The 26,383-nt window shown below is 38.2% G+C and overlaps 1 protein-coding gene across 3 annotated transcripts in view; it reads right to left on the bottom strand.

Annotated features, from left to right (window-relative positions):
- Window positions 1–23,324, bottom strand: part of THSD7A (thrombospondin type 1 domain containing 7A) — a 458,712-nt gene extending 435,388 nt beyond the window's left edge. For 2 of the 3 annotated variants that reach the window (XM_046020918.1, XM_046020920.1), the window contains exon 1: window positions 22,694–23,323. In XM_046020918.1, the coding sequence (XP_045876874.1) occupies window positions 22,694–22,865 (172 nt within the window). In that variant the 5' untranslated portion in view covers window positions 22,866–23,323. Of the gene's footprint in view, window positions 1–22,693 lie in introns of all 3 variants that reach the window. The other variant, XM_046020921.1, reaches the window with a different exon arrangement.
- Window positions 23,325–26,383: the final 3,059 nt, after the last annotated feature.

Below are 26,383 nucleotides of genomic sequence, written 5' to 3'. Positions count from 1 at the left end.
CCCAATCCCATCTTGTTTCATTTATTCTTCTCCTATCCCCCTACCCCCCCATGTTGCTTCTCCATGTCCTCATATCAGGGAGATCATATGATAGTTGTCTTTCTCCGATTGACTTATTTCACTAAGCATAGAACTAGCAATTTATAATGCAAAACAAATCATAGTGATTTCAAGCTTAAGACAAATTTAAAGTCATATGCAATTTTAACTATTTAAAATTTCAAAGCCATAATAATTGTATTCATAAATAGTTATCTGCTTACATTTGCCATCATTTATATATTGCTATTTTTTAAATATGGTGCACTTGCAAAATATATAGGTCTGAAATTTTTACTCGTTTACTGTAATTAATAATTTATTTTGTGAAAGGATAATATGAATTATAGTTGCCTTACAGGATGATTTCACATGGCTGCAAGGGTAAAATGGCCAACTATTCAGTCACTATTTTTATTATGACCTTCATTCAAAAATCAAAAGCAGTGCTAACTGTCACACTTTACTGATCCACAACACCAGCCATTTAGGTTTCCTTTGTGATAACTAGAGCACATTTAATTTTTTTAAGAAAAAAAAAAGAATCTAATAATACTGTATGATCACCTGCATACTCATGCATGTCTTCCTTACAGTGCTGACCAGCACTCTGCAGGCCAAGAACTGTGGCAGCACTCCACATCTTCAAGACATTTATTTTTAATTATGTTCAAACTTCAATTCATGTCGTAAATTCCACAAATACATTTTGTTTTAATTTCAGGGAAATAACTCAAAAATGCCTAAACAGAAAAAAAAAAAAACCCTTACATTAATTTCAAAGGGTACATTAAACCTAAATTTTACTTTTTATTAGAAGTCACCAGGAATTTAAAACATTCCATATGCAAAATATAGAGCTTCTGGAACACAGACTACACAGTTCACCTTTCCAAAGAAAGGGCCAAAAAGAAGTACATTAGGATTTACAAATAGAGAACTTCAGTTTTAGTCCAAAGAGTTTACAAATGGTTATAAATATATAATCATTTTTCATTTATTTTTATAATCTTTTTTTTTTAAATAAATTAGAGGGCATAGTGGGGTTTCTTATATAAAGACTAGAGCTGCATGACTGAGTGAGATGTGGAGTGCTGCTACAGAAGGGCTCTGTCAAACAGTTCTTCATGATCAACTCACCACTGGTCATTCAGGATGAACAGAACAGCATTCAGAACCTGAAGGTAAGCAAGCACGAAAGGCACGTGGGCACAAGGTGGTGACTGGAGACCTGGCAGAGAAGAGGTGCCCAGGATGCAGCTAGAAGAACGCAGGTGCCCCCCTTCCAAGTACTCTTCCTTCAGCTGTCTATTTGCATCTTACATTTTCTACTTTTCCATTCCAATAGCCTTGGGTCTTTATGTGTCCTTTCAACGGCTAATCTAAGACCTCTGCCATAAGTCTTCACCAGCACTAATACTCAATGCAGTATTATTTTTAAAAGACTGAAGTCAATTAGTTTCCCTCCTTCCCTCTCTCTTTCTCTTCCTCCTCCCCCCTTCTCCCTTTCAGTCTGTCTCTCTTGGTCTTATTCCCATTCACTTTCTCAGGTGTGAGCTCAAGTGCTGTTGCTCACTTGCACGCTCTCTCTCCCCCCTTTTCCTCTCTGTCAAACACACATAAAAAAAAAAAAACACCTTCTTCATCAACAGATGAATGGATAAAGAAGATGTGGTATATATACACAATGGAATACTATGCAGCCATCAAAAGAAATGAAATCTTGCCATTTGCGACACCGTGGATGGAACTAGAGGGTATCATGCTTAGTGAAATAAGTCAATCGGAGAAAGACAACTATCATATGATCTCCCTGATATGAGGACATGGAAATGCAACATGGGGGGTTAGGGGGATAGGAGAAGAATAAATGAAACAAGATGGGATTGGGAGGGAGACAAACCATAAATGACTCTTAATCTCACAAAACAAACTGGGAGTTGCTGGGGGGAGGTGGGGTTGGGAGAGGGGAGGGGGTTATGGACATTGGGGAGGGTATGTGCTATCGTGAGTGCTATGAAGTGTGTAAACCTGGCGATTCACAGACCTGTACCCCTGGGGATAAAAATACATTATATGTTTATGGGGCGCCTGGGTGGCTCAGTGGGTTAAAGCCTCTGCTTTCGGCTCAGGTCATGGTCCTAGGGTCCTGGGATCGAGCCCCACATCGGGCTCTCTGCTCAGCGGGGAGCCTGCTTCCTCCTCCTCTCTGCCTGCCTCTCTGCCTACTTGTGATCTCTATCTATCAAATAAATAAATAAAATCTTTAAAAAAAAATACATTATATGTTTATAAAAAAAAAAAATTGGAAGGGGAGGCGAACCACAAGAGACTATGGACTCTGAAAAACATCCAGAGCCTTTTGAAGGGGCGGGTGTGGGAGGTTGGGGGAACCAGGTGGTAGGTAATAGGGAGGGCACGTATTGCATGGAGCAATGGGTGTTGTGCAAAAACAATGAATACTGTTACGCTGAAAAAACTAAATAAATTTAAATACTGAAAAAAAAAAAAAACACCTTCTTCAAATTTGTTTTCTTCAAGGTTTTATGTTGACATGATATAAACCCAAGTGACCACTACAAAATGCCTTTTTATTCTGAAGTGTTTTAATAAAAACAATGTTTCTTTGATGTATCTTTCACTTTTCTTTAAGGGGTGGGGGGGTAGACAGAGGAAGAGGACAAGGCAGAATCTTATGTAGGTTCCACGCCCAGTGCAGAGCCCAGCATAGGGTTCGATCTCATGACCCCCAAGATTGTGACCTGAGTCAAAATCAAAAGTCCAAAGCTTAACCAACTTAGCCACACAGGCACCCCCCTTTTACATTTTTTCTAAGCTGGATGTGTGAGATCTCTGTGCTACACCCTCAAGCCTTCTAAATTGCACATGGTAGCTGGCTGTGGTGACGTGGGTAGATGTCACACTCATCACATGACACAAGCCTGGTTTAAGAACTGTGAGGGGGGGCGCCTGGGTGGCTCAGTGGGTTAAAGCCTCTGCCTTCGGCTCAGGTCATGATCCCAGGGTCCTGGGATCGAGCCCCACGTCCAGCTCTCTGCTCCACAGGGAGCCTGCTTCCTCCTCTCTCTCTGCCTGCCTCTCTGCCTAGTTGTGATTTCTCTCTGTCAAATAAATAAAATATAAAAAATAAAAAATAAAAAAAATAAAAATAAAAATAAATTAAATAAATAAATAAATAAATAAAAATTAAAAAAAAAAAAAAAAAAGAACTGTGAGGGGGTGAGTTGGCCAAAGAGCAAACCAGGAACTTATGTGCATAAATATTTCAGGTTGGCCTTCAGCGATGGGTCAAGATAGCAGCCTCAAATAAGTGTCTGAGGGAAAGCTATTCCCACAAACTACTTACTTTGGGTATCAAGAGGATCATAATTATTTGCTATATTTTTTCTCAAGTAAAAGTCTGCTTTCTTACATATACAGATATGGAAAGAAATAATAAAAGAAGGTAAAAGTCCAAAGCAAGTTATCAATTTTACCACCTTTAACATTTGAAGATTTATAATACTATAAACCAGCTTGGAATAACATTAGATATTGTAATTTTTAGCCCCACCCAAACACAAATTTATTTTGAATAAACCATTTTGTATGTGAATTGAATTACTCACCACATTAATTTATGAAAACAATTAATACAGTATGCTTTTTATTTTTCAAGAAAAGATGTATAACACCTAAGGGTTGGTCCTAGCAGGTCACTCTCTGTTACTGTTCACCTGACAGAGGACAAGAGTTAAAACTGTGAGCAATCACAGAAATTGGGGAGAATACCAATAGGGAGCTATTGTACCCTTCATAGGTATGGAGAGAGCTTTTTAGATTCTAAAAGCCATTTAAGTCATTAATTTACAGTTCTGTGGCTTAACCATGTGCATCCCATCATCTCTCATCTCTTAGGGTTTTACTCATGCTTTCCAGACTATCTCAACTGTCCATTCTTCTGGCAGGCCTTTCCTGGTCCCTCCCCTTCGCCAGCCCAGACGAATGGATCAGTTCATCTTCAGTGTCCTTAGAGCACTTCAAACACACCTGCTTAGTAGCCCCAATCACACTGACTTACAGTTATGTGTGTGTACCTCTTTCCAACATATGAGCTGGTGAGTGACTGAAGGACCCAATCATAGGTGTCTATGTTTCCTTACAGCAGAAGAGGATCTAAAGCATACCACGTCTTATGCTGATGTCACTAAGATGTCTTTTAAAATGGGAATGAGGAGGGGTGCCTGAGTGGCTCAGCCGGTTAAGCATCTGACTCTTGGTTTCAGCTCAAGGTCATAATCTCATGGGTTGTGAACTTGAGCTCTGCATCAGGCTTCCCACTCAGTGTGGGGTCTGCTCAGGATTCTCTCTCTGCTTCTGCCCCTCCCCCTGTTTGTGCTCTCTCTATAAAATGAATAAATCTTAAAAAAAAAATAGAATGGAAAAGAGGGGAGGAGAAAAGTTTTGCTTGAAAGATGATTTCATACTTTATCTCCACCTCAAATTTATCTTTCCATTCTAGACCCATTAATATGACATAAAAAATAAGATAAATACCAAATACATGTACATGAAGGCAAAATCACTGAAGATGTTAGCATACCCCTAGAATGGTTTAATTCCAACTCTCAAAAGTGTGAATGTGAGTAGGATATATGGGTCTCTGTAAATTTTTGAATATAGAAAGTCATTCAGAAAAATACTTTTAAATATACTTAGAAGTACAAAATTAAATGAGAAAGACTAGAAGACTCAACAAATATGGTTTAATTCAGCATCCTACCAAATAAAATTTCTTGGAGTACTTCCTCATAGCTTTATTACAGCAATATGGTTTTGTTCATAATCAAGACTCTGGTGCACTTCAACGTTTTGAAGACATTTACATGTCATGATAAACTACAGATTAAATTATGTGCAGTATGATGTTAGTATTAAGTACATTTTATTGGTTTATAAGATTTTAAAACTTTGTGTAATGTCTCTTCTGTCCATTAAGCAGACTTTGCTTAAGATGCCAAATTTCCTGTGCACATTAATCAAGAGAATTATCAAATGTACACATGTGCATACACACATGCACACACACGTGCACACACACAAACACACACATGTGCAATTTAAAATAAGGGCATGCACTGCATAAAAGTTATAGGAAAACCTTCTAAATGGAAAAAATACTCCCAGTTCTTCTCAGGGGTAAAATCTGCTGGTATACTGCTTACTTACAACACAAAATGCTTCTACAATGCTTTCATGATGCATTTAGGAGTAACTTGTCATCCCCTTTGTGACTTTAAGAGTAACTTGCCAAGAGGGACTTTTTATATAGACCCAATATTTAGGAAGAAATGAACTTAGATCTGAGCTCTAATTAAAAATCTTATCACATCCATGGTAGGAAAAACCTAGCCACATAAATCTCTGAATACTGACAGTCCTAATTTTCATCTCTTTCACCACGTGCCCTAAGATATATAGTATCTTCAGAAAAGTCATTTTTAAAGGACAAGAGACAGAATGAAAATGTTTCCAGAACCTATTTACTGTAATGTTTGCAAAGAATCTCATTAGAATAAATTTACACTAGTTCTTTTACTTTCAATAATAAATTTTAGCTCATTTCACAGCTGTATCCCTTACAGCAGTCCACACTGAATATATCATAGTTTAGCTGCCTGTAGACAAATATAATGATGTCAGCAGGTGTTTACTTTGTCTCTTTCAGGGAAAACTACAGCTGGAATGCAAGTCTCCCTGTCCAGAACACTGCAAAAGTCAGCACTTCTACTGTCGATAACATTCCTATTCGAGAAATTTTGTCAGTTTATAAACTTGGAAAATGATCCCCTGAAATTAAAGGTAAACTGCAATATTGCAGTTAGCACAGCACAGATAGCCAGACCTGGAAGGTGGGAAAGAGAGGAGTAAAGAGAACTTTGAGAGTGAAAAAAAATTTGAGGCTACATAGGAGAAATAAATGAGACGTGAAAGCATGCATGCAAGACAGAGAAAGTGAGTAGGATATTTAGGGAATAGTAAAGAAAGATTTAGGATGTTTTGTTATACGGTGTTCAGTATAAACTCCTGTATTACACTGCCAAGATAGTCCACAGTTTAAATCTATATAACACTTTTTTTAAAGGGGTGAAAAAGAAGAATATCATTATACTGAAACTAAATACTGAGTTATGACTTGAAGCAGCTCTTCATACTTTTCAATGTTAAGATTCATTGCATCATGGAATAAGAAAATGTATTTCTATTTGATTATAGGCCATAAACTGTTTAGATAAAATGTTATTCTATGTCACAAAATTGAAGAAAGCTATGAAAATCAATGTTAAAATCTCAAAACCACTGTCAAATACTCAGTCAAGATACCAGTCAAAATATTTATCAAAACACAAATCTATAATTTTTATCTACCTATGCTTGTCTGAAAGTATTAAAACAAAATTTCTGTTATTACCTATTATCTACACCATAAATGTTAATTGAAATATCTGCACTTTAATCTATATAACCAAAAATTAATTTCTCTGATCTTTCCCTATTTTACCCTCTTCAATTAAAATACTAGTATATCTAGGGTACTAAGATGTTTGTCCTTGCTGCTAGTCTTACAATAAGAGTGTGATTTAGGTCAAATCCCTTGGCTTTAGGTACCTGAGTTTACTCTTCCATTAAACAAAAAGTGCATTACTTCTTATCCTATATTTAAGAAGAAGTTGTGAGAATTTAATAAAAGAACATGTGATCTGAGTGCTTGGAGAACTGATAGAGAACTCGTGGTAGAGTACCAGAGAACATAAGCAGGTATTGTTACTACATCCACTAAGGTGTAGAAACCAAATGGGCAACTGCTGAATGCATTAACGTCTGAATTTTTCATTAGTATCACTTCAATTTCTCTGTGCACGTTAAACACATGTGATTAAATCAGCCTCTCTTTAAGTCATCACAGTTCCTTCATCCTTACTACCTGTATTCCTTTTATTAAAGATTTCACTGTATGATCAGACTGAAAACCCAAAAGGAGGACACATGGGTGGCTTGGTCAGTTAAGCATCTGACTCTTGAGTTCAGCTCAAGTCATGATCAGGGTTATGAGATGGAGTCCTACCTTGGGCTCTGCGCTCAGTGGGGAGTCTGCTTTTCTCTTTCTCTCTTTCCCTCCCCTGCCCCGATGGTGTGCTGGTGCGCTCTCTCTCTCCCTCTCTAAAATAAATAAATAAATCTTTAAAAAACAAAACAAAACAAAAACAAAAACAAAATGAGCCCCTTGTAGGTATCCTAATAAGTGCACTCATGACTACGTCAGCATATTTCCCCCCAAATGTGCTTTTATTCTTATAAACTGGGTCCCTGAAATTACTTTCCTCTATTTTCTAACTACTTACCTTCTAATTACACAATGATATCTTTATGGAAACTTCAATGGGTTTCTTGAATGGCAATTACATCATAATTGAAGTTACTGGAAAACACAATGTGAATTGTACTGTGCTGAACTTAAAAAAATATGGATCAGTCTAGTAGTTCCTCAAATCGTAAAATATAAACCTACCATAAGACCTAGCAATTCCATTCCTAAGTATATATTTAAGGGAAATGAAAATACATGCCTACATAGAAATGTGTACATGAGTATTCACAGCAGCATTACACATTATAGCCAAAAGAGAGGAAAACAGCCCAAATATCCATCAAGTGATGAATAAAATGTGGCATATCTACAAAATGGAATATTATTCACCAGTAAAAGGAAATGAAATACTGATACACAATACCACACATATGAACCCTGAAAACATGCTAAGTAAAATGAACCAGTAACAAAAAACCAACAAGGTTTAATTCCATTTGCAAGGAATGTCTAGAATAGGCAAATCTGTAGAGACAGTAAGTAGATCAGTACCTGCCTAGGACTAGGCCTGATAGGGAAGAATTGGAGAATTCAAGTGTGAGAGACTATGGGGTTCAGAATATTCTGGGGGTAATGAGAATGTTCTGAACTGATTGTGATGATGGACACACAAGTCTTAAAACCAATCAAGCTGCTAAACACATGGCTCTGTGATAACAATTCCAATATTCAGCACATGGCCAACAAAGCTTAATCTTACTTACAATGATAGAGTGCAAGAATCATTCCTCTAATTTCCACATTTTTCATCAAATTAAATTAATTTAGCTTCTGGATGATTTGATCAAGACAGAAAATTACTTAGAGCAGAATGTTCTTGAAATCTCTGAGAACTTCCATCATGATCTGAGACATCATGATGCTCATGGTGCCGCAGTGCTTGGTCAACCGAGTTTGAAAATCCACCATGACCGCTTCATACTATGTATGCTCTTTTTGTGGAATTTTCACAGCAGAAGCAGTTCAAAAGCCCATCCTTTTATAAAACAAACCAAGGGAACTGAAGAAATTACATTAAATCTTACAGTGAGAGACAGGAAGTGAAATGGATCTTAGCAACAGTCAAAGCTTTCCTTGTGGATTATTTGATTCCATAAATCCAGATCCATTTTGATGACTCTCCCATTAGAGATGTGTAGTCACCACTGCAAACTGTCAGAAGAAGCTGTTTTATAGAGTGATTGAGCCCTATGACCTTTTGCTGCATTTCTGTGATTACCTGCACCAGCCCAGGGCAGCAGATGCCTTTCTCTGCTGGCTACGGTCATTCCACAGGGCCCCTTAACTAATGAGGACTAGCGAAGCACAGCATGGAGGAAGTAGAGGGAAATGTCAATGTTGGCTGGAAACAGGACTGTTCAGACACTTCTGTTTCATTTTGGCATTCCATATTTTCTCATGCGGTCATTCTCTAAAACTCAAAAAAGTATCTTTTTAATATTTTCTACCCCTCTATTTAAGCCTCAGCTTTTTGGAAACCTCGTAGGACTGCCAAAGGTAAAGGCTGTAAACTAGGGCCCCACAATCCGACTGTGACTCACTGGATATTGTATGTGGTCAACATGGTTGTCCCTAACGACATTTTAAAAAAAGTGAATCCCGTCTCTAAATGACGGCAAATGACAGCCCCGGAGAAGGGCAAAGGAGTGGTGTTGCTTCTTCGGTGAGCCAAACCTACACAAAGAAGAGTGAGCACAACCAGCCTCTACACCCTGCCTCGTCCACTTCAGTCATGCACGTTCTCTGTCACTCACCCTGCCAGAGACATACCACACAGATGTAAGATTTACTTCTTCGCACATTGGTCTAATCAAAACTGTAGAGAAAAAAAAAATACATCAAATCACCCTTATATGTACACCTGAAAGGATACTCTACCTTTGAAATAATTCTGTTTAATTATCATTACCTAAAGACAGCTTTCTAATAGAAAATTTTCAAGGAGAATTATAATAATTCATTTATGAAACTAACAATCTTCTAAAATTTATCAATTTGCATATGACTTAACATTTGCGAATATGTTGCTGTGTTTTATTCAACTAAACAAACTTGGGCTCCTAGATTTCATATGTCAAACAAAAGCCAGGCTCCTTACTCTGTCCCAGTAAGCGCTGTTCTCCTATGGGTTCTCCATACACACACTCACCCTTCTTCCTATCCCACCTCATCCCCAGTATTCTATGCCTCAGAACTTCTTACTGACCCTGAACACACATTCCATTTAATTTCTTCATACCAGCTCCACTCAGCCTAGAATTCCATCTCGCTACAGCCTTTGTCCAATCCGTAAGTTGTTTATTTGTCAAACTCGTGTTTTAGCAAATCTTCCCTTTCCAGGCTCCTTCTGCAAAATAGTAATCCCTTTCTCTGTTCCGCATATATTTATGTTTCTTATTTTTCAATATATTACCTAGACAAGAATTACTTATTTACACGTGACAGAGAACTTCAGGAGTGGGGTCCATGTGATATTCACATTTGTTCCCCAGCACCAAATTTGGTGGCAAAAAAAGCACTAAGGGCTTGGAGTTTTATATAAGTGAATTGATCGTCACAAAGATGAAGAAAAAAGTAACCTAACTCTGTGACTGGATTCCCTGAAGTGGCAACAACGGAGTGGCTCTGAGTGAACTACATTTCCCATAGGAAAAAAAATACACATTATATATACAATACCGACAGTACAAAACAAAATATATGGCTTACATAAGTGTGCATAATCTATGCGCAAACACATGTATATAAAGATCTTCCTCCCTTTATGAGGGGGTTACACCCCAAAAAATCCATCCTGAGTTGAAAATATTGTAAGTTGAAAACACATCCAATACACTGAACCCACATATATAGAAAAAAACAACAGTTCATACCTATTATTCCATCTGGGTCTGTTACCAGCACTGCCTTAATGACAGTATAATCAATGGAAACAATCCACAACGAGTATTTTATAAAAATGATGTTCACGGATATGCTGGCACACAGATGCTCTTAGAAGAAAAGTACTTCTTGGAAATTTGTGCAGGCACTGCAGTTTGAGGATATTGTTTCGGCACCAAAGTGGCAAACACAGGAAGACAGTTAGACATAAAAGGATCTTAAACTAAAGTTGCAAGTTGGTGGAAGGTAATAGAAGGACTTATATATTAAAAGGCATTTTATATGAGCGAGATCTTGATGCACATAAAGTTTGAAATGAAATTTTCCAAAATAAAATGTTAACATAACTTTGTTTATAATTAATATTTATCAAAAAATATCCCTCATTGTGCACATTTTAAAACATCGCCACTTTGGCATGCCTATAACATTTGGGGTAGTATAATAACGTCCATAGTATCGGATACGTTATGAAGTCCTGTGTAGTCATTCAGCCATGCAGGACTGTGCCACTGGCACGTGCATGCTATGTCACAGCTACTTATGCATCTAGGCATGGATGCGTGTGTGTGCACGAGTATGCCCGGAATGATGCACTGAATCATTATTGCAATTCCATCAGAAGCTCACACATTATATACAAACTTTAGAAAATGTACAGTTAAAACAGATTGTAATGGACATAGGAGAGTTGAATAGCACTCCTCCAAGCTGAGAAACATTTTAGTTTCATACAGAGGATACTGAAATCTGGAGTTGTATAAGTAGGATATTTACATATATGCATATATATATGCAGAGTGTATACATCACTCCCCCCCACACACACAGACAGACACACACTGTTATATGTACTTTGGGAGAGGGAAGAGGACTGTGAGAGAGGATACCTCAGCACTCACTGTACACTTCCTACACTCTCTTACTCACAGCATCACAGAACAAGGAAGTTTTGCCAAGAATAATCTCAGGTGTTTCCACACAAAGGAATTTTGGAACGCACAGAACCACTTAAAGAGTCACACCTCCTGCACTTCCTGCATGGCAAAAATATGCACAATCACAAGTAAAAATAAAACATTGAGGCAAAATGTCTCTGTATCTTAAAACTATACTTTGAACAACTCTGCAGACAGCAGAGCTGAGGGCTTGGTGACTATGAGCCGGTCCTGACAGCAGGGGCAAGGAGAACGGTGCCGGATACCGAGAAGCTTGATATGTATGTGTGGATCCAAGGAAGAAGAGTGAAAATGAAGAGAAAAAAAGACTTAGATCCAGAGACAACCCAGCTCTGCGAGAAGGCCTTTGTGGTTTGCACCTCCAGTAAAAGATAACATCTACTGAGTACTGACACAAGCCAGACACCATCGAAGTGCCCTGCAGTTTTGTCTCCCTTGAAAACCACGTGAACAGGGAGATAACTAATATTATACGTATTATTATATATTATATATATTATATTATATATATAATATTATATAATATATTATACGTACGGCATGACTGAGGGACGAAAGACACCGAGATTAGAGTTCACACTCTCAATAAATTACAAAATGAGGCCAAGATTCACATGTGGCTCACAAGTTGATTTTGGAACATTTCATTTATTTATTACACACCCAAATGCGCATAAATACACATTTTACTACTTAGCAACCAGTACTTCTTTCATTTCGAGCAACGGCTTCAATTCAACTAATCTCATTCACCGTCACGGGGAAGTAACTGACCCCTCTGGCGTGCATAGTTACGCTCTCTGGTTTGGCGAGAGAAAAGAAAAGTAATCAGCAACCAAAGAGGCAATATAAGTGTTCGATGCCATTCTTCAGCAGGCACATTACAGCACATACTTGCAAACACTCCCATCTATAATACTCAGTATGTGCTGTTACTGCTACCGCTATTAAAACCCAAGGGATAACTTTTTATCCAGACAGTGTGGCACAACTAGAAAGCCCTGCATTCACCATACACCATGAGTTAAATGAGTCCCACTACACAATGCTCAAGCTCCATACATTTGCTTGGGAAATTAATTTTCCATCAAGCTCTCTAGAGAGTGCTAGGTTAACTACCTGGGTAGTATATTGTATTTAGACACACATACACTATCCACTTTTGAGCCACTCTTCTATTCCCCCCCATCCTGGGGGTGCTCCACACTGTGTCGGTGGAACGGTTTGGGGGAGCGAGCTAATAAGCAGGAGGCTGCCTTGACAACTTGGTTCCCAGGTCAACTTAGCAGGAATTCGGAATATGAGACTTGCACCACTTCCCAGAAGTTCAGCACGTCAACTTTCCACTCGCCTCAGGGAAGAGCAAGGAAAAGCAGATATGCAGGTACATGCTTCACTAGACCCAAGTCAGCCAGAGACCCGCACATGTAGAGTGCACTTGAAAATCTCACAAGCTGGCTGGCTCCACTGAGCCTTGACTATATCACGCTGTTGTCTTCCTCTTCAAGAGACTGTTATCACTTCCAAATTCGGTCCCACGGTGTTCCCCTCTTTTGTGGAACAAAAGACAAAGCGTAGACCCATCTTCATGTATGGCTTATTATCTACTTAATTTCCATGTGTACTTTCTCTTTATAAAATACTTGTTTTTAGTAGGAATCCTTTCATCAGGGCAACAAGTAGTGGAGCACAGGCAGCACAGGTTAGACTGAGGCTGTGAACGGTCACCTGAGGGTTCTGCCTGCTCTTGCTGCGACTCATGGGGCAGATCCCTTACCAGAGAAAACATACAGATGACAAGTAGATGAAAAGATGATGCTCAACATCATAGGCATCAGAGAAAAGGAAACACAAACAACAAGGAGATACAACTACACGCATTAAAATGGCTAGAATTCGGGGCGCCTGGGTGGCTCAGTGGGTTGGGCCGCTGCCTTCGGCTCGGGTCGTGATCTCGGAGTCCTGGGATCGAGTCCCGCATCGGGCTCTCCGCTTGGCGGGGAGCCTGCTTCCCTCTCTCTCTCTGCCTGCCTCTCTGTCTGCTTGTGATCTCTCTCTGTCAAATAAATGGGTGAAATCTTTAAAAAAAAAATAATAAAAAAAAAATAAAATAAAATAAAATGGCTAGAATTCAAAATACCGACACCACCAGCAGAGACATAGAGCAACAGCCACTCTCCTTCGGTCGTGGTGGGAATGCAATTGGTATAGCCGCTCTGAAAGACGGTTTCCTCACAAAATTAAATATTCTCTTTACCATATGATCCAGCAACTGCTCTCCTCAGAATTCACACAACAGAGACAAAAACATATCCGCACAGAAACCGGCACACAGGTGTTTACATCTTGGAAGCAACCGCGATGTCCTTCAATACGTAAATGGATAAATCAACTTTGTTATATCCATCAATCAGCATATTATTCACCGATAAAAAGAAATGAGATTACAAGCCATGAAAAGATACAGAAGAAACTTAAATGCACAATTACTAAGTGGAAGAAAAGGTTACATACTATATGGTTCCAACTATATGACATTCCAAAGAAAGAACAAGCATGGAGACATAAGAAGGTAAAAAGATGAGTGGTTACCAGAGATTTGGGAGGATCGAGGAATGGGGTGAGGGACAAATAGGTGAAGCACAGAGGATTTTTAGGGCCGTGAAACTACTCTGTATAATACTGTGATGGCAGATACACATATTAGTGGATATATATACCTTTACGTATTTGTCCAAAACCATAGAATGTATGAGAGTAGTTGAAGCCTAATATAAACTATGGATTTTAAGTACAATAGTGTATCAATGTTAGCTCATCATCAATGATACACATGTACCACACTGATGCAAGATGTCAGTATTAGGGAGAAATGGGGGCGGGGGAGAATGAGAGATATATGGCAACTCTGTGCTTTGTGCTTAATTTTTTTATAAACCTACAACTGTTAAAAAATCAAGCCTGTTAAAACTAATTTTTAAAAGATGATTTGCCTGTTTTCACCTTTCTTCCCCTGTGGTGTTGCTCTCTCTTATAATGTCTTACAACCTCCCCATGCCTTTATAGCCATGCATAGCTTCTTCTAAATTTAGAGACATCACTCAGTAAGTTCTATATGGACTCTCTCTCTGACGGCCCTAACATAGAATGCCCTCTCCAATATTACCCACATACATGGTCATTTGAAAATTACTGTCCATATAAAGAAGCACATTTGTGCCTTTTCCCTGTATCTCCTTATTTCACTTATTTCCTCATAGCATAACTTTGGTAGAGCAAAAATGATACCCTAGAGATTATGATTTTACCTGGTAGACTATGCAAAATATTAGTTAGCTCAATAGTGCTTCTGGAAGTTGAAAGAACATCATTTTGGTTGGGTCCAGTTATATATTAGTAGATGGATTACTTTTTAGTATCACTGTTTTCAGTCCTGCCATGTTTCCTCTATTCTTTCCCAACATATTTTTAATTGTTCTATCACTTCCCTTAAATATTGTTTTTCTTATTGCTTGTGTACCCTAGGATTAAATGCAAATTCCTTTATTTTTCATCATTTTAATGCATTCTAAAGTATCAAATATAAAGTGCTGATTTAAAAAAATGGAAAAAATCTCTACCTTATGACTCATTGGCACCTCTAACTCACACTCTATGATGTTCTTGTGATATTTTCCAGATGCCACTTCCCCAGTGTTTCTTTCATTAAGGACCATTCTAATGTGATTTTCTATGAATTCTAAGGCTCTCTTGAAATTCTAAGAGAGCCTGTTCTATCTATTCACCAGACAGAGGCCTTTGCTCTCCTCTTCCCAGAGACATCTCAGTGTCCAGTGTCACCAATCTGACTTATGTGAGAGATTAAGAGGATTCATTTCCTTAGAAAAGGAGCTCAAGCACACCATGCTTCCCCAATAACCTAGTTAGAATGTCAGCATCTGATCCGACTGCCATTTTGCCGGTTTTTTATATTGTAGTCATAGGCAGGGAAGAGTCTGAGTATGTGCTATACTCCATAGCACTCAACCTCAGCCCTGATTGGGGCTTCTCTTATTTTGCAAACCAGGTTGCTACCTATAATTTGCATAACGCGTGACCTGAGTTACCACAGTCTGTTAAGATATTAAAGCTTCAAAAAACCACTTGGATGTTTCATTTTTTAATGCAAATAATCAATACGCTCTTAATGAATTTTGAACACTGTGTTATGTATGCTAAGAAAGAAGGGCAGGGAAACAAGATATACACAGTAGTTTTTAAAAATGTATTTAAATAATCATCTAACATGTAAAATTAAAAATTGCATAAAAACAATTCTGTGAAACATTTAATTTGGAAGGCATTGCTGACAAGACAATTTCAAGAACCTAAAATTTCAGATTCTTGAGAAATCCCCTGAAATACAGCACAAAATAAAGTATAAAAATTCTATTTATATAATTCACCATGAACTTGCTGCTCAAAATATTTTTATGGTCTTTGGTCCATGCTGTCTACATTTAAGTGTCAAACTAATAAGAAAGATGAGACTGTTATAAAACAACTTCTCTTCCTAGACTTGTTTTCTTCATTTTTCATGATGTCCCTTGGTTGGAAAAGACAGATAAATGTGTTGAATCTATAAAATTCCTGCTTGTTATGTCATTTTTAGGGCAGGAAAGATAAAAGAATGGGAGGAGAACATTTTCTGAATATCTACTATATTTAGGACAGTGTACTAGAGACTTTCTATTTGCTACCTGTTAAAACTTTGCAAATGGCCTCACACTTCAGAATTTCTGTCACCATTTTAAGGTGAAAAAAACAAAATCAGAGTTTAAGTAATTTGACCATTTAGGTAGAGGCAGATTTAAACAACAGTTTCTGATTCCAAAGTTTGTGTTCTTTCCATTCCCCAATGCTGCCTCGCTTATAATGTGTTGAAGTATCTAGCATTATAATGTGTCAATTTATAATTTCTATTGTATTTACCAAAAAAAATGATTTCAAGAAAGCACATTACTGGAACTTGCTCCAGGTCATTATAATTAACTAACCATTGTATTACACAACAGAATAACAGCAATAATAAAAACTGTCATTCACCGAAGTTCCCATGTATATCAAACACTGCACTAGAACATTCCATATGCTACCATATCTAATTAAACCTCAGAAAACCTCTATATAATACATATTATTTATCCATATTAGAGATGAAAGAAAAAGATTCAGGTAGATGAACTAATTGATAAAATACAGCACTATGATCCATGTTACTCTGGGTTGACACTGATGCCCATACTCTGTCCACTCTGCTCCATCCTATTTTTCACTTAATGAGCAAACCACATTCCAAATTAAGTACAAGTGAAGTAAAGAACCCTTATTAGGATAATGCAACCCTCATGTTACTACTACCTGGAATGACATCCCTCTCTCCTTTCTTATTTAATGAATGGTAGGATTAGGATTAATAAATTTCCATATGCATTACAGAATATTTTATATTAGGACAAGTACATGAAAGAAAATAAAAGGATAATACTTATTTTTATTTTATATTGAAGAAGTAAGGGATTACTTTACATACAATTAACCATGTAAAGAACACAGTGATTGCTGTTTAAAGTATTGCCTTGTACTGGATGAACTTACTTCAAAAGTGATTAATGTGAGAAGTAATCTCCTTGATGAAAAATACACACCTATAAATATCCTAATCCCCTGAATTCTGAAAAAGGGCTAGTGTATACTTATTTCTTGCATTTCAATGTAATTTCACTATTATAAAAGTTAACTCAATTTGGGACTATACCAAAATTAAAATCTTTTGCATAGTGAAGGAAATCATCAGCAAAATGAAAAGCCAACCTTTGAATCACAGAAGATATTTGCAAATGATACATCTGATAAGAAGTTAATAACCAAAATACATAAAGAACTTACATAACTTGACACCAAAAACCCACAAATAACTGATTAAAATGGGCAGAGGACCTGAATAAAGATTTTTCCAAAGACTTATCAAGATGGCAAACAGACACACGAAAAGATGCTCAAAACCACTAATCATCAAGGAAATGCAAATAAAAACTACATGAGATTCCACTTTATACCTGACAGAATGGCCAGAATCAAAAAGACAAGAAATAATTAGTAGTAGTGAGAAGGGAGATAAAAAGGAACCCTATGCACTGTTGGTGAAAATCTAAGTTGGTGTAGCTACTGCGGAAAACAGTATGGAGATTCTTCAAAAAATTAAAAATAGAACTACCATATGATCTGGCAACTCCACTACTGGGTATTTACTCAAAGAATACAGTAACATTAAATCAGATAGGAACCCCTGTATTTACTGCAGCATTATTTACAATACCCAAAATATGGAAGCAACTCAAGTGTCTATAAATAAAGAAGGTGTGTGTAGGTGTGTATGTGTATGTATGTGTATATAGCCACACACATAATGGAATATTACTGAGCCATAAAAAAAGGATGAGATCTTGCCATATGCCAAAACATGGGTGGACCTAGAAGGTAATATGCTAAGTGAAATAAGTCAGACAGAGAAAGACAAATACCCTATGATTTCACTTATATGTGAAATCTAAAAAAAACAAAACAAGTGAATAAACAAAAACAGAAAGCAAAAACAGACCCATAAATACAGAGAACAAAATGATGGTTGTCAGAAGGGAGGAGGTAAATGTATGGACAACATGGTGAAGGAGAGTGGGAGATAGAGGCTTCTAGTTCTGGAATGAAAACATCACGAGAATAAAAGGTACAGTATGGGAAGTATAGTCAATGGTATCGGAATGACGTTGTATGGTACAGATGGTAGCTACACTTGTGGTGAGCATAGCTTAATGTATAAATCTGTCAAATCACTATATTATACACCTGAAACTAATGTAACACTGTACATCAACTATACATCAATAAAAAATAATAAATTCAATTACTTCATTAAGACCTTTCTGAAAACATGTCTGTGACAGAAGTTGATAGAAGTGGAGGTATTCACTATTTTCTGTCCTACTCATGTTAGTCAATCACATTTTATTCAATGCATTGAAAATCTCAATTTGGAATTGCCAGGTGAATATTATTAGCCACAATTATTATTGAAAAAATTCCATACTCTAGAATATTAAAGAATGAAAAGCACTTATCAGTAACTATCAGTTACTTATCAGTAACTATCTTCCAATAATAAGTGCTTTATGTCTGGGTGTATGAAATAAGTTTTTCAATTATTCACACAAAGACAAGTTACCTTTCAAATAAATGTGACAAAGAAGTGTTAAAACATTTAACTTTTGTATTTTAATAAATATTTTAAATATCTTATATTCTGGGGGTTTTAACTATTAAAAAACCAGCAGAGTACTGATTTAAATACCTCTGAGTTATTTCACTTTATCAATATTATACATTTTCCGTTATCTTGTTTATTATTCTAATAGGTTTATAGCTCCACCAATCCAGTTAAAACATCCTTTCCCAAAACACTGTTAGGTATTTTGTCAATTCTCCCTTTTACTTGATCATTTCTGAAATATTTCTTAATTCCCTTCCAGTCTTTGAGAAGTGTTTCACTTCTTGCCACCATCCCCTTCATAAAACATGCTCCATCAGCACATACTGCCGCTTTCCTCAGACCTTTTCTGACCATACTTTCTCTGACTCTTCCACTGGTCTCTCCCTGACAGTGGCCCTTTCAATTTCAATATTCTCTGTGAAGTAACCTGGCCCTTCTTTTCAGTATTTTTCTTCTTTTAAGGATCCCTCCAACTACCATGCTCAGTTCCAAGCCTATACTTTCAGCCTCTTTCTAAGCTACCCATCCAATCACTAGTTTTCCCATTAGATTTATTCATCGAATAATCTTTTTATAATTTATAATCGAATGGATTACTACCTCAAGTTTAGCATAGCTAAATTAAATTGCTATTCTTATCTATCCCCAGGAAACTTGCTCATCTTTCACATTCTTGGTTTTAAGTAACGGGGAACAAATATGATGGGTATCTTCATGGGATGAGTTCCTCTTCTCCTTGGCAAAGGGTTCCCTACAACCTAAAGCAGAATAATACTTCCTGTAGTATGACCCCCAGCCTGCCTCTACTCACTCTTCACGTCTGTTCCCCTTTGCCTCTCAGTCCCTCTCCTTACCAACCTCCCAGCCTCTTCATTTCTCTCTCTCCATCCTGGACAAAGAATTTGTTAATCCTCGGTGCAAAGCATCCAACAGTTTCCACTTGCTTATAGGTTAAGCTCCAGACTCTACCAAAGTTTGAAGGTTTTCTTACAATCTTTCCCAACCCATCAAATTGGCATTATACCCATTCATTCCCACCAAAAATCCTAGACCTGAGTTGCAGTACTTTGAAAAACTAAGAATGTTGTTGTGCATTTCATTTTCATTTTCTCTCTTCCTTCTGCTTGCAGTGTACCTCCATGCCTCCCAGAGGAAAAAAAAATTCAGCTCTCACCCTTCAAAATCCCAATCAACATTAACTCCTCTTTAAAACTCACCACAAACCCCTTTTATCAGCTACACAACATCCCTGTTGTCCTAGTGTTTTGTTCATGAGTATGGTACACCAGGTTGTAATTGTTGTGTATTTACAGTATTGTTCAGTTGTGAATTTCTTGAAGGAAGGGATTACAATATCCTAGTCAGCCTCTACCTCACTGACTTCCTGTAATGCACAGAGTGAGTCCTCATAACTCCTTGTTGTGAGTCGACTTGAAAAAACTTTCGTATAATATACACTTTAAATTTTCATATTCTATACATTAGATATAACATATCATGTATTATAGACCGTATGTATCATATACAGATATATTACATGTATACACACTGGTTAATAAATTATATATACATATGCATATGTGTATTTATAGTGTAGGTACGTGCAGATGTATACATACATATTGAACATATCAAACATCAATGAAAGGCCCTTAGATATCATCTTTTCTAACCAATGAATATTACAAACTCTGAAACAAAGAACCAAAGTCATTAAATGACTTTGCCAATGCTCTGTAGCTTGTTAGTGATAGACACAGTGTTAGAGTTCCTGTCTAGGAACTCTAGCTCCTCTTCCAGTAAACCTTTTACTACATTCCTACAATTCAATGATCTGACCAATAGTGTGACTCCCTATAATCTGCTGTATGAAGACCAAGTGTATTCCACTGAAATAGACATCCTGGATGGTCTCACCTCATTTTCTCTCCCAATTCTCTTCCTGACTTTATTTCCATCAAGTGATACACACTTACGATTCTTTCATCTCTACATTTTCATTTCCAGTATATCCCTCTCCTTTAAATATTCCCTTGCTCTTCTGATAACAACTCTCAATCTCTTTATACAAATAAAGAGTTTTCCTTCACCCCCGGGGGGGGGGAATAGAGAGGTCATTATTTTCCTCTCCAGCTTATTTCACTTTTTTCCACCAAACCAAGGACCACCATCAGAGGGCTGTCATTATCATCCTCATCATGTTAGCTGATATTTGCATAGGCATATGACTTTGAAATTTACAGATCACTTTCTCATAACTCACTCATTCAATCTTCATAATACTGTGAAGAGTCTGAAGAAAGTATCATCACATTTATATGCAGCTGAGAAAACTAGGGGTCAAAAGTTAAGTGAACTGCCAACATTCCTATACCTAGCAAGAGCTGGAACTGGCACCAGAACCAAGGTCTCCATATCCTTGCTCCTGAGAGTTTTCCACTATTTTAAACAGTTTATTGGCTTGTGTTCCCACCATGACATTTATTTTGACATATATTGGCACCTCAGATGCTGCACAGTGAACGTTGCCTAGGCTCTTCTTCGATCTGAATTACTGCTTGGCTTTTCTTACTTTAATAACACAAATCTCAACCAAGCCAAGTACTATTTCACCTAACACTTACCTAAGAAGCTCTTACCAAGCATTCAAATAATACCATTTAATGGTAAATTATAGTTTGATTACTGTTTGTTGTTATGACCAAGCTTTTGAAAAGTAAGATCATGGGTTTAGCTAAATCAGAGCAGGTCTTCAACTCTTTGTTTTAAGCTGAAACAAATTAATATGATTTCATCTGCATCCACCAATCAACTAATAGTTAAACTCCAAGTGTTAACAAGAATGGCTAATGCTAACATTCCAAATGGCTTTTCTAAAAGTGTGTGTGATTTTTTTCTTGCAACATTTGGAGACAAATTATGTACTTTGGCTTGTAATAAATTGCTGTTCAAGCTACTAAGTTGCCAGATAGATTATACTTCTTTAAAATTTCAGAATATCAGTGTAATTGTAGAGCAAACTAATCTGTCTGCAGCAGGGGGCTACAGACAGTTGAAGCCAGGAAAAAGATCCATTCTGTAACTTGCTTGCAATCCCGTAACAAATATATCTTTTCCCTCCTTTCTATTGTCCCCTTCTCTTAATGTTTAGGCATTGCCAAGAAACTCTTAATTTATCCTTACCCCTAAGCAATAGGAATAATGCTTCTCACTTCATTCCTATGAACATGCCAAGTTTCAGGTCTTCTGAAGAATTCTCCTCATCCTTGGGGTGGGGTGGCAGGATTGGGGGCGGGGGGGAGGGGAGAAGAGCCACTGGAGAAAAGGGAGTAATTCCGCACTTGGTATTGTTTTCCTGCCTGTCACTGTCCCACCAGGACCTCGAGTCAGCACTTTGCCTGGAGGTTCTGAGGCACTATTAGTTGCTGCTTTTGTTAGCTGGTTGGAAACAAAGCAGAACAATTCTCAAGGCAGGAAAAGTTTAAACCTAAACATCCTTACAATTGTGCACTTTGAAAAAATCGCGCAATTCACTCATTAAGAAGTGGTCTTTACACCCTCTCCGCAAGCTCAGTGGAGCCCCATTCGCCTTTAACTGTTAGAACTACCGTGGCTTGGCTTGTTTCCACGTGTCCCACATATCACAAAGCTATACTTAACAAATTCAACTCCATACCCACATATATCATGGCACTGAGCAAACTGCAAGACCGGCTCTAAGTTGTGTGCCCATTCTTTGCTGGAAATATATTCAAGAAACTCCTAGTAGAACAAAAATCCAGAGGTTAAAAATGCACTTCGTTATGAAAGTGCGGTGTTGGTTGTCCTCATTAACCACAGAGCTGCGAGAGAAATATCATTCCGGTGACTCACTAATGCCTCTCAATTGTTAGGTTTTTCTTTCCTAATAGCATCGGGCATGACCTAATTTTCTTCCTAGTAATCATACTTTTCCCCTTCAGATCCCAGGACACCCAGGCTCTCAAGGGGCGCAGGGGTCCCTCCCGAAGCCCAGCAGTTTTGTAACATGGACCCGGACGCGAAGCTGAGAAGAAGGGAGAACTCTGTCCCACTTACCCGTCTTCCACAGATACAAGGTGGGTGCCTCCGCCTCGCCCTGAGCCGCAGCCCCGCAGGCTCCCGGGCGCAGCAGCAGCAGCAGGAGCAGCGGCAGCAGCTGCAGGACCCCCCGGCGCGGGCCCGCAGAGCCCGGGCTCCGGGACGCAGAGCGCCTCGCTGGCAGCCCCATGCCGCCCGCAGCCGCTCCAGGGTCCGGATCCGGAACGCAGTTGGCAGGGAATTTCTCTTTGCCCTCACACCGTCTTCCCAAGGAGTACAGAAAGCAAAGCTCTTTCCTGCTATTGTTCGTTTCAGATGAAAAGGAGGGAAAGCGCGTTTAACACCAGGGAACAATAGCGTCCGCGGTGGCCGTGGCTGCAGCCGCCACCGCCTGTGGCGGGGATGCTGCTGCGGCTGCCATTCCGCGCAGAGTGGCAGGTCCTAGCCTAGCGGAGAGGGAAGCAGCCGACCGCAGGGGGCCCCAGCTGACTGAGCAGGTCCTCGAGGTCTGGGAGGCAGCGCAACCCCGTCGTCGCCAGCTGGAGGGAGAGGAGGGGGGCGTGAGCCAAAAAGGAGCGAAGGGGGCTGGAGGCAGGAGGCGGCTAGAGCGCCAGGGCAAGAAAGGAAGGAGCGGAGGGGAGAGGGGGCACCTCAATCCAACACGCCCGCCCAAAGAACTCCCTTGCACATGGTGCGATGAAATATGTTTGGAAGGATACACCAATAAAAAGAATCATCACCCGACAGGCTTCGGCATGACAAATAACAGGCATTGAAATTCATCGTCATCCAAGGAGTCACGCGCTGGATCTAGTGGCATGCTGTTCTTCGTGTGTATTTACACAAAGCATCAGTGTTTATAATTTATTTTTAAGCGATGGCTTCTGAATTACTTTATGTGGGGAGCAGTATTTATGATCAGATTGTGAAAAACATAGTAGAAGAGCGGAGTTGTTTACTTGCTGTTGAAATGCATTTGAACACTTTCCTAAATGTTGGGTTTCTTTTTAACATAATCTGTTCTCAATAGAAATATGAATAGTATGGATCCTACTGGGGCAAATCAAAGCACAATGTCTCTTAAGGTCTTTAAAATTGAAATAGGACTTTATTAGCTAGTTACGTGGATAAAATTTTACAAAAACTAATCGTAGAATTTTATTTCAAACATGGAGTAAATAAAAGTGCTATCCCTTTATCTACTTCTGTCAAAAAAATATGCTCCTTTAAATACCCACACAGTTGTGAGTAAAATTAAAGGGAAAAATGAGTTTTCATTACTTGGGTATCTCCAAATTAGTACACTCTTTACTTAAAAATCCTGGACACTAATTTCTCTGAACTCCTGCTGTAGAAAAATGCCTTTCAGAATCTAAATAATCTAATGTTTTGGGGTCTTTTGTTCTTTGTGTTTTCACTTTCTTAAACCATACACAATAAAAGAATGTGTGAGAAATCAGATAATGCTTTGCCCTTTCTCTCTTTCTCCCTTTCCCTCAATAATAACCTTTTATTAATTCATTTTCTAGTAAAGCTAAAATAATAAGGCATGTAGCCAATTAAAAAGTCAGCAAGCAGAAAGCCAAAGAAAACTATCCACATCCGGTCAGCAATACTTGGCCAAATAAAATTTACAAAGCAGGAAAACTACTCTTCATGACTTTACTCCAATAGCACAGCCAACTCAAGAGCTTGAAATGAGGAAACTACCGTTTCTGAAAGAGGAAACCTTCCATAAAGCTCTCTTGGGACGTCTGCCGTTTTGCAGATCATTCCAGACATAGCCCTTCTGCATGCATTAGATTAAAAGCAGGTTTGATCAAATAATTCCCAGGTCCTGCCTGTTTAAGTATTCTGACATCAGAGGAAATTAGCAATGTTTAAGGTTGCAAATTTGGTCTTTGTTTACTTTCCACTCTGTTAGGCCTCTAAGAGGGAATTAAAAGCTCAGAGAGTCCTAGCTCTGTGAGTCTGTGATTAAGAGAGATAAACTAGTGTGGATTACTATTCCTTTACTGGTTTAAAAAAAAGGGGGGGGGGCAACAATGAAAAGATTACAGATTGATAAGGGATACAAAGGAAGCCTGATCTTAACAAATGTATGGTTCCCTAAAGGAGCATTTGTTTCAATAGTTAGACCAAAGAAGAACATAGACCCTGCCATGGTTTCCTCAGCTCTGTCCTTTTAGGGCAAACTCCTAAGGATCCCTTCGCAATGGCACTGCTTTCCTATCCTGGCTGTGTTTCTTTCTCAGCTCCTGTCAGGGCCTTTCCCGTTTGCTCTGAAACCCTCCAACTCCAGCCCAAGGAAGACTTCAAACTGAAGTGCTGTGTTCATAACAGCCCAATTTAAGCATTCTTAGGGAGTCCCAAACCAATTCACCAAGTAGAAACTCATTATATAACAGAAGACAGAGAATCTAAGGAGTCAAGTTAGCACAATTTAATGTGCAGGGTAATTAGCCCTTCAAGAAGCCATCAGATGCTATACTTAATAGCTTACTGTCAAAAGAAAATTTAAGAGTCTGATGTTTATATTCATCCATGATTGTATAGTAATTACTCATCTGGTCAAGAGTTTAAACATTATAGCTACAAGTTCAAGCATTATGTATTAAGAGCCAGGAACCACTTCGAAGTCAAAAATTTACTGCAATTTAAAGTACACAACTAGGGTGAGTGTTCTGCAGCGGTGTTTTAAAATAGCCAACAATTGGTTTCCTCCTCTAATTTCAATTTATACAAGGCTTAAGGGTCATACACAAACACATACATATGCTCCATCAGTTAGCGGTAAAGACATCTCCGGACAAGGTTACAGAAACTGAGTCACACGAGCGTTTGTCACAACTGCCACATATCTGTTCTGTAACAATGCCATAATTGCACTTGAGGACAAAAAAGTATGGGTCTCCGAGGAGACAAATGGGAAATATATATTCAGATACATGTTCCTTCGTGAGAGCTATCGTGTCCAGTTGGATAAATCCTATCAATAAAACTGATGGACGGCAAGACATAGCGATCTTTGTTTTCTAGAATATGATATACATAATACACAAATGTTTAATGACATGATGTCAAAATTTAGTCACGAGAAGTCTCAGGGATGCAGATTAAATTGACCATCTGTACAGCCTGCCATGAAGTAAATCGTTCATCATTTTTCATGAAGAACCGTTCAACTATTAATGAGCCAGGGCTACAAAAGTTTTCCAAACCAGTGGATGAAAAATGAAAAGCATATTTTTTTAATGTTTAGAAATGAGACAATGCTGAACCTATTACCCCGTAAGTGGTGTCCTTTCGTCTGTCTTTATTATTTCTGTTGTCATTTCCAAACTCCAGAGAGTGAGGATGAGTACATATCTACACACGTAAATGAAGGAATATACACAAAACTGCTCAACGATCGGGGGTTACAGGGAAGTATCTAGGAGTGTCCACTGTGAATTAAAAACTTTAAATAATTTTTTCTGTATAAACGCATCTTGCCATATTAAAAAAAAAAAAAAAATCACCCAAAGGGATTCTGTTCATGTGGCCTCTAGGTGTCATACTAGACCAAGATTTGGGGTAGACAAAATTTATTTTGGGCTTCTTTCAATTCCCTCTTTACCACACCCACCACTTCACTTTTGAGCTTTGTAATAAGGAGCCACAGATTTTGCTTTCTTTACCAATGCTGACCCTAACATTCACCTTTTC

The sequence above is a fragment of the Meles meles genome, chromosome 10 (genome assembly GCF_922984935.1).
Source record: "Meles meles chromosome 10, mMelMel3.1 paternal haplotype, whole genome shotgun sequence".
NCBI classification, from domain to species: Eukaryota; Metazoa; Chordata; class Mammalia; order Carnivora; family Mustelidae; genus Meles; species Meles meles.
The sequence above is the reverse complement of the archived record's forward strand: the minus strand, read 5'-3'. Positions and strand labels throughout refer to the sequence as shown.